The sequence below is a fragment of the Vicugna pacos genome, chromosome 5 (genome assembly GCF_048564905.1).
Source record: "Vicugna pacos chromosome 5, VicPac4, whole genome shotgun sequence".
Lineage (NCBI taxonomy): Eukaryota > Metazoa > Chordata > Mammalia > Artiodactyla > Camelidae > Vicugna > Vicugna pacos.
In genome coordinates this window covers 22,150,899-22,164,122 of record NC_132991.1, presented here as the reverse complement: position 1 = coordinate 22,164,122, position 13,224 = coordinate 22,150,899, and the positions used below count along the sequence as shown (strand labels likewise).

Below are 13,224 nucleotides of genomic sequence, written 5' to 3'. Positions count from 1 at the left end.
TTGTTGATACTAAAATATGTCTTTCTTTTTTCACTGCTGCCTTTCTATTTGTTTTTGTCTTATATTATTATGGACATGGAATTAATTTATTTTTATTTAAACTGTTCAGATTATATTTTTATTATTATTTATTAAAAATTTTGGCAACTTATGGTTGTGTCTGAGAGATTTCTGTACTCATACCCAGTAGAGAGTGCCACATGACAAGGTAAAAGCTAATAAAACAAAGTGCAGATTTGCAAAATTTAGTCTTCTTTTTTAGCTGTCACTTATGTTTCAATTTTCAGTAGATCAAAAAAAATTAAAAAACCAGCATCCATATATAGGTACAGTAAAATCGTTCAAAAAATGTGATAAATAAGGAAATCAATCACTCATTCATTCAACAACTATTTATTTTGCACCATTGTCCACCAGGCACCATGAGTTCCAGTGTGCTATAGACCATTTTATGTGGCATTGGAGAGAGGAGGTGGAATATAAGCAGTTGGCACTGAGGCTTTTTAGTGATAAAATCATTAAAAATGTTATTAGTCGATTATCTACTCTTTTAAAATTTTAGTCTAGTCTCTTGAGTCATAACCATGATGCTTAGATTATTGTTTTATTTTATATTGTAGAGTATTGTCCAAAGAAATTCTTTAGTTTAAAATTCTGAATATTTCACCTTCTGTCTAAGAATCCATTATTTCTTTTTTGGTGGATCAGATATATCAATATGTCTTTTTATATATTAATAATTGCTAACATTTATTGAGTACTTATAATGCACTAAGCACTAAGTGTTTTAGGAATAGTATCTTGTTTAATTCTCATTAGAACAAACCTATGGAGCAAGCTCTCCTACCTTTCCTGTTTGTTAAGTGGAGAAATGAAGTTATATTGGTAAGTGAATTAAGCCAGTCAAACTATGTCAGAAACTTACTGAGAGACATGTATTCAAGACCAAGTCTGGCTCTGTCTTCACTGTCTACACATGTTATTAATGCAAATGCTACACTGAATTTCAGAGTAGGTATCCTGCTCCATCAGCAACACAAAACACCTGAATTCCAGGGGTGGCAGGACTAATAGCTGTTCTTCCTGAGCACACAAATATACTTCATTTTCCAGAAATGACCATATGTTAGTCAATGGAATATAACTGGAAGTAAGTTTTTCCATTGTTAAGCTAATGCTTTTAAGATGTTAATATGTCCTTTCAGATCCCATTATCCCATTCCTTTGGCTGAACAGTGACACAGGTTCTCGGGTGAAAGCCATAGGATACAATTGTGAATCACTGGTAACCCGAATCATTGCACAGGAGAAAGCTGATCCCTGGCTGCTGCACGAGCAAGAAATAAACATCTATCACAATGAAGCCATTTATGGATCTATTTATTTGTTACCAAGACTTAGTCTACCTAACACATCAAGAAATTTCATTGAAAAAAAATTTCTATTTCTTATCATAATCCAAGTTGAGAAACTATGATTTGTGGGGAGTGTGTTCATTTCTCCAGATGACCGAGATTATCTCTTTATTTCTCTCTCTTTATATTTCATTATGTTGCCTAATCAATTTTCCATGAATTTTTTTCAAATTCTTTGTGAAATGAACTGAAAAAGAAAACAATGAAAGAAGAAAAGGAAAAAAGGAAGGAAGGGGATAAAAGGAGAAATAAGAAGGAATAAATGAGAAAAGATGGAAACAGATTAGAAACAATACTGCCCCACGGGGGTGTAATTAGGAAATGCAAGTACTGTGGGTTAGTTAGCCTAAACCTGTTCCCAACCCCTCTTCTTAGCCTCTTTCTACTATAGGGCCATAAAAACTAAAAATGAATTTTACTTAGTAAATTTAAATGTAGAGTATTTACTCATACTCTTTGAAGCTGCCACTTTAGAAGTCAATGAATCATAGGCAGGAATCTGCTAGGTTTTTCTGAGAAAGACTTTGCACTTTGGCTGAAAGGGACAAATGAACCATACTGCTACTTCTCTCTTCTCCCTTCTCTCTGCCCTAAATAGAATTGTGATATCTGGATTTGGGAAAACTCTCTTTGTGACCCTGATGTGAGAAGACTGAGAAAAATATCTAAGAGAGCCCTGGCGTTGTCACTCAGATTTTACTCAGTGGCATTGCAGCAGCCTTCTGCCTCAAGTCTTCTGTGGTGAGAAAAAGAAATCTCTATAATTTTTGGCTTTTTTTTTGGTCTGGAACTTTGCTTCTTGCAGCTGAAAACTTCATAATTAATTCAGGAATTTTAAAGGAAAGACCAACCCTGATAGGGTAGGTGAAGAAGTAACTGGTTGAAAAAGTAAAGAACAGGAAAATGTCAGAGTCCACAGGTCTAGGAGGATGGTGGCAGGAAACAACAGGGTCATTTGGGTGATGGGGGGAAAAATCCAGGGCATACTGACCTCAAGGAGCACAGAGTCCAAATGGTCATAAATAACAATTTTCAAGTGTGGAAGTATCCTGTAACTTGGCAGTGAGAACTGAATCATAGCAGTGGTTAAAATCTCTAGGCACAGTGATTCAAAGGATGACGGGGAACATTCAGCGAGGATAGATAAGAAGACATGATTAGTAGAAACAAGTGATAGAATATGCAAAATATAGAAATAGGGAAGTACGGCAGAGCTCCAAGATGATGAGTTGGCCAGTAGTATAAAGTTAAGCAGATGAATTCAAAGATGTAATATGAAAATGTTACTCCAAATTGATGTCTCTTTTCACATGCTGTCCTTCCCTTAGAATATGGCTCTCTAACCTGAACTTATGTTTAATTTTCTTCAGCCTCCCACACTTGCCACCATCTCAGGCCTTCTCCTCAGTTAAGGAAAGCCTCCACATCTTAAATTCATTACGTGAATCAAAACCATACTATCAGTTGTTCTTTTTATTAATTAATTTAATTTCCCTCTTAGATGATCACTGGAAATCTTGTATTTTCCCTCTCCTTTAAAATCAATTTCTATACAACTTACAACCAAAAGACAGATAACCAAATAGAAAATTGGGCAACATGCCTGAATAAACATTTCAAAAAAGAACATCCTTAGTTGGCTAGTACACATTTGAAAGACCCTCAACCTCACCAAAAGTGAGGGAAGTGCAAATTAAAGCCACAATAAGTTACTGTTACAAACTAATCAAATTGACTATTAGTGAGAATATAGAGCAACAGAAAGTCTCACACATGGGAGTATATGACGAACGGATACAAACCTTTGGAAAGTTGACATTATTGATTAGGATTTAACACACACATACTTTCTGTTCTAACAATTCCAATTCTAACTATATAGCCAACAGCAATTGGAATAAATGCACATCCAGAGATTTTATAAGAATGTTCAGAGTAGCATTTGCTGTCAAAGCCCTCAAATGGAAATAAAACTCAAATTTTCTATTCTGATGAGAGTGGAAAAAATAGAGATCTACTTCACACATTATTATAATATACTGAAGTGAAAAGAAAACAAACTACTGCTACAAACAATATGGATGGATCTCACAAACATAGTAGTGAACAAGTGAGTGATACACAAAATAATATAAATTCACTTATGTAAAGCCCAAAGAGGGACAAAGCTAATATATATGGTTAGAAGTCAGGAGAGTGGTACCTTTGGAGGGGAGGTAACAGACAGTATTTGGGAGAAGGCATAAACCAGGATTCTGAATGTTATCAATAGTCTAGAAGTTTCTTGATGCGGGTTATGGTTATAAGGGTTCAAAATAATTCATCAAGCCACTTATGATTTGTGCCCTTTTTGGTATATATGTATTTAATATATTTTTCAAAGTTTCTGTTCCCACTTCCCTTTCATGTGATTCTGAGGTTTCCACTTCAAAATCTACTCTTATTGACTTTTATTGTTCCATCGTTTTTGGTTCCAACCATACTTCTGGACACTTTCCTCTTTTATATCTCACTTAGGCATTCTTAACAGTGGCTTACTTATGGCATTTGTTCTCCTAGAATTTCCCAACACTTTCTTGATTGACACCTTTAATTTTCTCTTTGCTCCTCTCTTCAGCTTTATCTTTATAGGCTACCTGAGAGAGCTATGTAAGTCAACATTTTAAAGAATTTTTCTGAATTTCTCCATTGAGAATAATATATACTCAACATATATACTCCAACAGTATAAATGTTAGAATTTTTGATAATGGATAAATTGAAGTCTGCTAGATTACTTTTTCACTTCCATAGTATCTATCACTAATGTGCAGTTGCATTTAGCTGCAACTGCTTATTCCTACCTTCCTTTCTTTGACTGAAAATTCAAGGAGCGTTTTACCTGGTAGGCACTGTATTTTTTAAGAGACAGAAAACCTGCAAAATACTGAGAGAATGGTTTTAGCAACCAAAGTAGTTAAGAATGAGAATTACATATACTATCTAAGTAAACAAATTTATTTTGCTTTTTAATGGGAAATGAAAGAAAATGTATACTTGAGCCACTTTCCATAACTTTATATTTGTTGAGGACAGTAGAAAGTGGGAGGCAACCACCATTTAATAGCAAAATGTGTGCAATCCAGTAGATATTTTATACGCTTCATTATCAGCACTGAAGTGGGTCCTGTTATCCCAAATTAACACTTTGAAAACAGAGACTCAAAAAAGTCAAGTAACTTGCCTCAGATCATATAAAAATTAAATGACTTAGCCTAGAGTTGAACCACAGATTGAGTGATTACAAAACCTATGATCTTTCTTCTCCATCTTTCTGCCTCATTTTTATGAAGGTTAATGAGGCATGCAAGTATACTAACGCTATCAGGGGACTTCTGATTTCTTGCATAAAATTTTAAAATATGGCATTTTGTTGGCCTCCCTTTATTTGGGTGCTTAACATTTAATATCTAAATTAAGAAGACATTATCTTTTTATATTTTGTAATACACCACTTTCACAGTTATCCATCAAACTAGTTGGAATTCGTGGTTGGAAATTCCTAGAGACTGCTGATAACGGTGCTAAATTTCTTTTCATTAGTTCCATTCATTAGCTTCAATAACTGAATATATTAACTAGGTCTCACACATATATTAATCCAATAACTTATTAATGTTCAGAATATAATTCGATTGTCACCTTTTAAAATATGTGACTTGATTGTTGAATCAAATAGAACTGTTATTTAAAGATTTTAAATACAAGTTGTGACTGTTGAATGTTGTTCATCTGATTTCTTATTTTTAGGTAGACAAATACTAAAAATACTTTTTTACAAGCACCTATATATATATAGTTACTATTAAAAATTAGTACACTATGTGTTATTTAATAGTATTTAGGGAAGATATCTTGTTATAGGCAGTGTAATAATTTCTCAAGATTCTTAGGCACAAAATGGTTTCCTTTAGTAAACTGAATAAAATTCAATCTACTGATAAACTTTTATTCTGCATCTCCCCTTCTTCAGGTACATTTTTATTCTGCATCTCTCCTTCTTCAGGTACCTAGGGCTAATGAGCATGAATTGTATTTAGAATGAGTTATAGTATGAGAAACACCAGAGCTGAGTTTCTAATAGTTCTAGCTTGTAGTTACTATCCTAAGTACTGTCTGCTTCCTACTGACTGAGCAGCTCTGCACCAGTGACATCAACTAAAGGAAATTCTTTTGTCCTGCTGGTTAAAAAGGTAAACATTGGGAGAGTAGATGCTAATAAGGAAGTAAGACCACAGAAGTGAAAAAAAGAGGCTTAAATAGAGATGCCTAAAGCTCTCTCTCTCTCTCTCTCTATATATATATATATATATAATTTTTTTTTTGCTTAAAAGAAACTCTTTAAATAATTTTACACAGACTGAAACAAAGATATTTTACTAGAAGCACAGCTGAATACTCCTCAGTAGATTGATGTTTTGGACAAGGTAGGAAAGAGGAAATGATGTGCATACCTTTGCTTGTCCTGCTTTTGTGATGGCGGGTATATTGAAGAGCTGTCCAGTATAAAACTGAAGCCCACTGAACAGGATGACTGCAATTGAGTCACCTTCTTTCTCAATTACTTCCAGGATATCCTCTATTCTCAAGGTTTCTTCCCCCTAAAGTCAAGTGAGGCACAACCATTACATATTTGCACAATAACAAATTTGTTGATTTATATTTCCCATCTAAAATTCACAATAACAAATTTGTTGCTTTGTATTTCCCATCTAAAATTCGCTGTGAGATCTTTCCCACCATAAGAAAAATCAAAGGTAAATTTTTTTCATACTAGTGATCTTCGAAAATCTGGCAAGAGAGAGAAGTATTTGAACATGCTTTTTGTTATTAAGAAATGATAATAAAAGAGAAGAGGTTTACAAAGTGTCTTTGCCAAGCCCTACTTGCTTGATTTTATTCTTCAGTTTTTCAATTAATTTTTACTATTTACATACTTATAAATTATTTCCTTCTTATTCCCATCCAATAAGATATCAGGAAGTACAGAAAGTCTATAAAATACTAATTGTCAAGACAAATTTCTTAGAAACTAGTATTTTACTTATCAATCTAATATCATATTTTTTTCAAGAAAAAAAGACACATATACATCTTTCATCTGAGTGTAACCCAACCAATATTTTCTATTAATTTAGGAGTAAAATCTCCTCCAGACCAACCTAAAGATCAAGATTAAAACATGAAGAAAATATCAATAAAACTCAGTATTCTATCAAGGTTACTTTTCCCCTACAACTTTCCGCCTAAGACTAATGATCAGTTCATTAAATTTGTAAATGAATTTAGATTTGGTCTTGCAAACAACTTGAGCAAAAAGAACTCAGCTAAATACAAATTATTTATTTATACACTAACAATTCTGATCTATTTATGAAGTCTTCATGAATTTTCTCCAGTGTTTAACATGATTTTGAAGTCAAAGCATCATTAACTACGTTAATATGTGGGAAAGCTCATTAAGGTACCCATGAATTTTCCTTCAATTATTTTTAATTTTTGTTAACTCTTATTATTTGCCAATTACTGTGCCCCATGTTAGGCATATATAATAGGTATCATAAATGTAATACATACTCTAACTTCTACTAGAAGCCTAGGGGTTTTTACAAAATGGTAATCTATAAAAAGGGAATTGACAGTGAAATCTTTGAATTATTAAGTGATGAATACTTTATACATAAAGAGGAGGATTTCAGTAACTCTAAGAAAAAATTCTAAGTAAAACGAGTAACATGATAAACTCAAACTTATTTTTCCTTAGAGGAAGCTAACACAGTTTGTCCATCATAATTAAAAAAAAAAAGAGTAAGGAAAATGTTATAAGTACTAATACTTTACTTCTCTAAAGATTCCATATTAAGCAAATAAGAAATATTTTCCTCAATGATGGGATACAGTCCTCTCTCATGTTGATCTACTCTGATCTAGTAATGGTAAAGAATGCCCCCAAACTATGATTAAATCATAGGGCTCCACAACACTTGTCTCTTTTAAGCTAAAAATGCATGATATATTAGTGGCTATATTCGTTTTCTTGGAAATAAGCAATTTATATGTAACATGAAACAGATATCATCCCAGAGTTGTGAGAACTTTCCATTCCTTTAATTTATTGCACGTTGGCAAATAGAAGTGAGTAGAGAAGATCTTTAATTTCTCAAATAATTCTGGTTGAAAGAAATAACTGGTCAAACACTGGCTTAACAGCCTGGGAGCATCATACATATGTGAAATGTAAAATTTATTCTATGTGGATCTCTTGGTACCAGATTACACAAGCTGCAGGTTTTATATGCCAAAACCTGTACAACTTAGCCTTACATCATTATTAATGTAAACTGCACAGTATTTTAGATCTTGAACATACAGTTGAGCCTGATTAGGTGTTTCCTTTGTTATCTGTTTAAATACAAAGGAATCTCAGAGATAAAGTAACTATCCCAAAGTTACATACATACCCCAGTATGTCTGTAGGTCTGGGATTTCTCTGGGAAGTAATAGCCAGGTTGTAAGACTAAATAAAGTCTACTACACCATGTCCCTTTCTGTATGTCCAACTCCATGCTCAGAGAAAGACATCTGATACTTAGATTAAGAGGGGGCATAAAAATAGGCATCATTCAATTTCAACAAATATCACTGATTTTAACATGATTTTAATGGCTCCCACAGGCAATGGCATTTGAAATTGAAAACTATATATGCAATTTGCCATTTCCTCCCATCCCATTGAACAGTATGGGAGACTCTAGTTGTAGTAATATCCAAATAACTTGCTTATAATATGACTAGCCCTTGAAAATTTAAAATAAATACACTTTTGAGTTAATTATCTACTTTAAGAAAAATGACCTAATAGTAATGGAGTATAGGTCTTTTATACTTTCTTGAAAGTTCCATTAAAGTAATGAAGATGATAAACTTTTGAAGAAAATGAAGAAAAAAATCAATACTAAATAGAAGCATGATGAATATTTATTTCTTTCTCTTCTCGTATACCTCTCTTGGCTTTATAATCCGCATGCTTTTCTCAATGTTAAGTCCATGAAGTTGAAGCTGTGACTCAATGGCGTACTGGAAAAGAAGGTTGATTTATTCAGTCAAGCCCAATGCACAGAAGTACGCTGAAATAACTCAGAAAAGAAATAATAAAATACCAATAAAAGCATATTATTATATTAAATTCAAGGTCAAGGTTAAAAGTGACTAAACAGAATGCAGCACAGAAGAATTGCTTAATATAATTTACATGCAGCAATCTGAACATTCTTTGAAACACAAAATATAAGAAATGAATGAAAATGTAGGGGTTATCTAGACTTTAGGAATACAAGAGATTTTTAGAATAAGATATTAAATCATCTAGTTCAAGTCAAAATAGTGTTTACAAAATAACCAAAGTGAGCAGTGAAGACTTGCTAGGCTCCAATATAGAATACAGAAATGGCTTACCCTGGAGAGAGTAAGCCAGTGAAAGAAAAGCACATCGGAAAGTTCCCTTTATTGAGAGTCCAAGACATAAATGGGAACAAGCAATTTTAGGGACCCTGAATTTTTTCAAGATACTAGAGTTTTGGTCCTTTTTAATAAGATAACGGCTATTAATTTGGATTAAGTGCCTTAAAATTACGAGATGTGGGCTAGAATACTTAAGTACCAAAGACAGAAATCAAATTTCCTCAACATTGAAACTGAACTGTAACACTAAACCTGCAACATACTTCACCTGTTTCTGTCTGGAACAATCAAATTTCTTACCAACTGAGATTGCTGAAAAAGTGGCATGACTTCTTCTTGAACCACAAGAAATCCTTTTAATCTTTAATAAATTTTTTTAAGTATAAAGCACCAATAATTATGCTAGTGTGCTATGAAAACAAATGGACAAATAAATGTTTATATTCCTAGTCTATGTAGCTAAAGGGTTAAAGTACTGGGGTCTGTATTGATTTAATTTCATGAAATAAAACTGTAACAAGAATTAATAAAACATTTACAACTACACTTGATTTTGACCAGTGGTTTGCTCAATATCTTTAAAAAGACTAATAAATCAATGTTTCTATTCAGTTCTTTCCTCTGTTAACACATGTTTTACTTGAACAAAAAAAATAAAGCTGCAACCTATAAGAAATGCATAAATCAAAAGCACTTGACAGATCTTTTTACTGTAAGGTTATGTGGAAAAGACTAGTGAATAAACATTCAAGTCAGGCAAATGATAGGCTCCTTTAGGAAGAGTAGAAAAAATATAAATATAATTTGAAGAATCCTTACATGATCTGAAGGGAAGGCTTTGGCTTCTAGGAGAATTTTATACCGTTCTGATGTAGGCTTAAAAAATGATAACTGCAATAAAATGGATTTATTGAGAAAAGCATTAATGCACAGTTTAGACATTTGTTCATTTTATGCCACACTTTCATTTTATAATCTCCAGCACTTACAGGCATTAATTAATTACACATCTAGGTGTCTATCAAGGCTACATTTTCCAATTAGCCTTGTTTCCAATGAATTCTAAAAAGGAAGAAGATATTTGCTCATTAAGTTTATCAGTAGGAAAGCAAATTCTGGAGAAAATGTGAATCAGATAAAAACAAATTCTTAAACTTTACTTAAATTTTAATTGAAAAATTAGCTTCCCAAAGCATGTAATGGTAATTTCTCTATTTATGAGACTAAAATATCATGTTCTATGTATGTCTTATTTATGTTGATTTATCTTGCAGTGTCGACTTGGTTTCTAGTATTGCCACATATCGCCACTATTTCATGATTTCATAAAATTTCTTTTTAGATCCAACTGAGAGTACCTTTGCCCTAATGAAACATTTGGCATTTCTAGAGGCACCAGGGAGAAGTAACTCATGTGTTCAGTGGGGCCTTTTCATTTCTCCACGTAATTCTTAGAGAAGAAATACTGACTGACAGTGATAACAATGAAGATGATTGCTACTGATAATTGGATGTTGACCACTGGGCAGGGTGCTAAAGTAGTTTTCATACATTACCGTGTTTTGTACTCATGCATACCTATGAAACAGGTATCGCTGTCCTCATTTTTACAGAGGAGAAATTTAAGATTTAGAAATGCCGAAACTCTTATCCAAAGTTAAACAGGCATTAAGTAACTCAGCTGGGGGTAAAACCCACAGGTGTCTGAACTTAAAACTATGCTGTTTACCATCATAATTAACATACTCCACAAGCTTGTTCCTTCAGGCATATTTAATAATCATATCTGTATTTTATTAAAATAAGTATCATATCTTCATTGTGCATCTGTGTCATGTAGACATGTTTTCAAAAAATCACAAAATGGAATACAAATATTTCATAGCATCAAACAATTGCTATAGGCAACATATTTAAAATCAAGAATATATTTGACATTGTGAGGTATACACATTATTAAGTACTTAGGATGTAAGAATTACTTGAAACACAGTGACTCTTCTAAGGTACTAGGTCCTTCTTCTCTAATTTAGTTTTATTTTCTAATTACTTTTTAACCTAATCCCCCCAAATTAATCAACAAAACATACTAATCCATAGTCCCACCCTGCTAAAGTCCAGCATATTGAAAAAACTGTCTGTTTGAAAAGCTCACTGTTTGCTAGCATTTGTACATCATCTTGGGTGCTTGCAGGAATTTTACTTCTCACCCACTGTGACTCTTTACATTCTGAGATAAGAGCTATTCATTATTCTAAAGCTCTTTGCAAGAGTCAACTCTCCCATGATTATGAAGAAGCCATTCTATCATGGTCCAGCATTTCCTGGTAGAAAGGAAAATAACCTCACAACATTTTTTAAAATAAGTTAACCTTCAGATGCTCATGAATTAAAGATAGAAAAATTTCAGATTCCATAAATAAGTGTATACTAAACACTGGTGGGAAAGGCAGCTTACCAGTAGAAGATGTAAATTAACTGTCAAACCATTCATTAGGGCTATTTCTTTCTCATTGGCTCCTGGAAAATAAATATATCATAATTTAGATTTTTTTCTGTTAGCTCGAAGGGTACTTGGAAAAACAAAGTATCACTCCTTTATCCTTAATGTTTTTAGAGATAAGGACATATCTGATGTGTCATCACAAAGAAGTGGAAGTTTCCCCACCTAACTCATTTTATCAAATGGTATCTGGACTCACATGCACATAGCTAGCTAAAATTATATTTCCTTTTTGCTATAGTAAATAATAACAACATAATAATGAAGCATTTTCTTTCTCTGGTAAACTAAAAATGATTTATCCTATTATCAGCTAGTTTGCCAAATTCCCACAGAGCACATTTTTGTGGTAAGAGTATCTCCGAAAGGAATCTAAAAAGAAGTGAAGGCCAGTCACATCTTTAAAGCTAGTTGTTTCTAATGTCAAATTAAAATACACCTTTCATAAAAGAAGGCGACATTGCCAAACATAATTCACTGTCGTTACAGTGAGATATATAATAGTTTATAAGACAAAAGATCTAAGGATGAAAGGCAAAGAGCTAAATAGCTCTGGGGTTTATTCATACACACTGACATAAGATAATGAATATAGACATGTATTGTCTGATGGAGAGAGCATGTAAAATTAAGATATCCCCTACACAATCATAATCTGGTCTAATTCCTATTAACAAGGGTTTTGGCACTAGAAAGAGACCCAGAGACAAAGCATATATTGAATACTCAAGAACTCAGAGTATAATAACAAAGATAATGATACTTTATTTTTAGTTCTTATGATGTCTCTTAAAGGCAATTAAAACCTTGTAACAGAAATGATGTCTCTTTACCATCACTGAGAACAATAGGCTACAAGTTCTAACATTTGTAGGGCTGTACTAGGTGTTAGAGAAAATGTATCACCTAAGTCCTGCATTTTGTATCCAATGAGATACTTCTGAAAGAGTCATATTTTTAAAAGAATAGAGAGTAAGTGGAATAATTAATCTATTAAAAGATTTTAGGTTAAGCTCACTTGAGCAGAGGTCATGGGAAATAAGTATATAACTTAGGAATTTACATTTCAACATAGCCATTTAAGGAAAGGCTTGTGTCTTAATCTAGTCCAAAAAAAGCTTTTGTTACATTTGATGGATGGATCTCCCCATTTGATACTCATGGTTGGTAAACAAGTCATGAGTATTCATAGATGTATCCCTGGTCTTTGTAAGGTGAATACATAGTGTCTGAAGTCAAGGGGCAGTAAGAACAATTTCATTCTGCATTAATAAATAAAATGTTTCTCAAACATATGAGATAGCTTATGTTGAATATAGTGGCATATGTCTTCTCCTACAATATGAAAATCTTTTTTGAAATATGGTAAAAGAAATGCTACCAGGTTTATTTTATTTGTTTCTTTGCATCATGGTGCGAATTTTTACTGTTATTTCTAAAACAAAACATTATCTAAAATGTCAATCTGATATTATCCTTAATTCCCTGTTAGTTATTTACTTGAATCTTTTGAAAACCATTTATTTCTATTAAAAAATAGTCTGACAGGGAGAGTAGAAGAAGAAAAGGAAGGGAAAATAATACATTTAGCCTTCCTAAACCATGGATGCGAAACCTGCAGTCACAGAAGGCCAACTGTATTCATGGCTCGACCCACTTTATATTAGGGATATGGGCATCCTCCTATTTTGGTATCTGCAAGAGCTCCCAGAACCCATCTGCCCCCGATACCGAGGGAAAACTGTATACAGAGAGAGCAGAATTAGTAGAAAGAAAAGCATTTGAAAGAATGTAATAGGAAGAAAA

General features: G+C 32.9%; 1 protein-coding gene across 1 annotated transcript in view; it reads right to left on the bottom strand.

Annotated features, from left to right (window-relative positions):
* KYNU (kynureninase) overlaps positions 1–13,224 on the bottom strand; it is an 87,054-nt gene that overhangs the window by 44,617 nt on the left and 29,213 nt on the right. Inside the window, exons 5-8 of the mRNA XM_006196137.4 lie at positions 11,374–11,435; positions 9,735–9,806; positions 8,457–8,531; positions 5,909–6,055 (exon numbers count right to left, since the gene is read on the bottom strand). Of these exons, the coding sequence (XP_006196199.1) occupies positions 5,909–6,055; positions 8,457–8,531; positions 9,735–9,806; positions 11,374–11,435 (356 nt within the window). The remainder of the gene's footprint in view (positions 1–5,908; positions 6,056–8,456; positions 8,532–9,734; positions 9,807–11,373; positions 11,436–13,224) is intronic.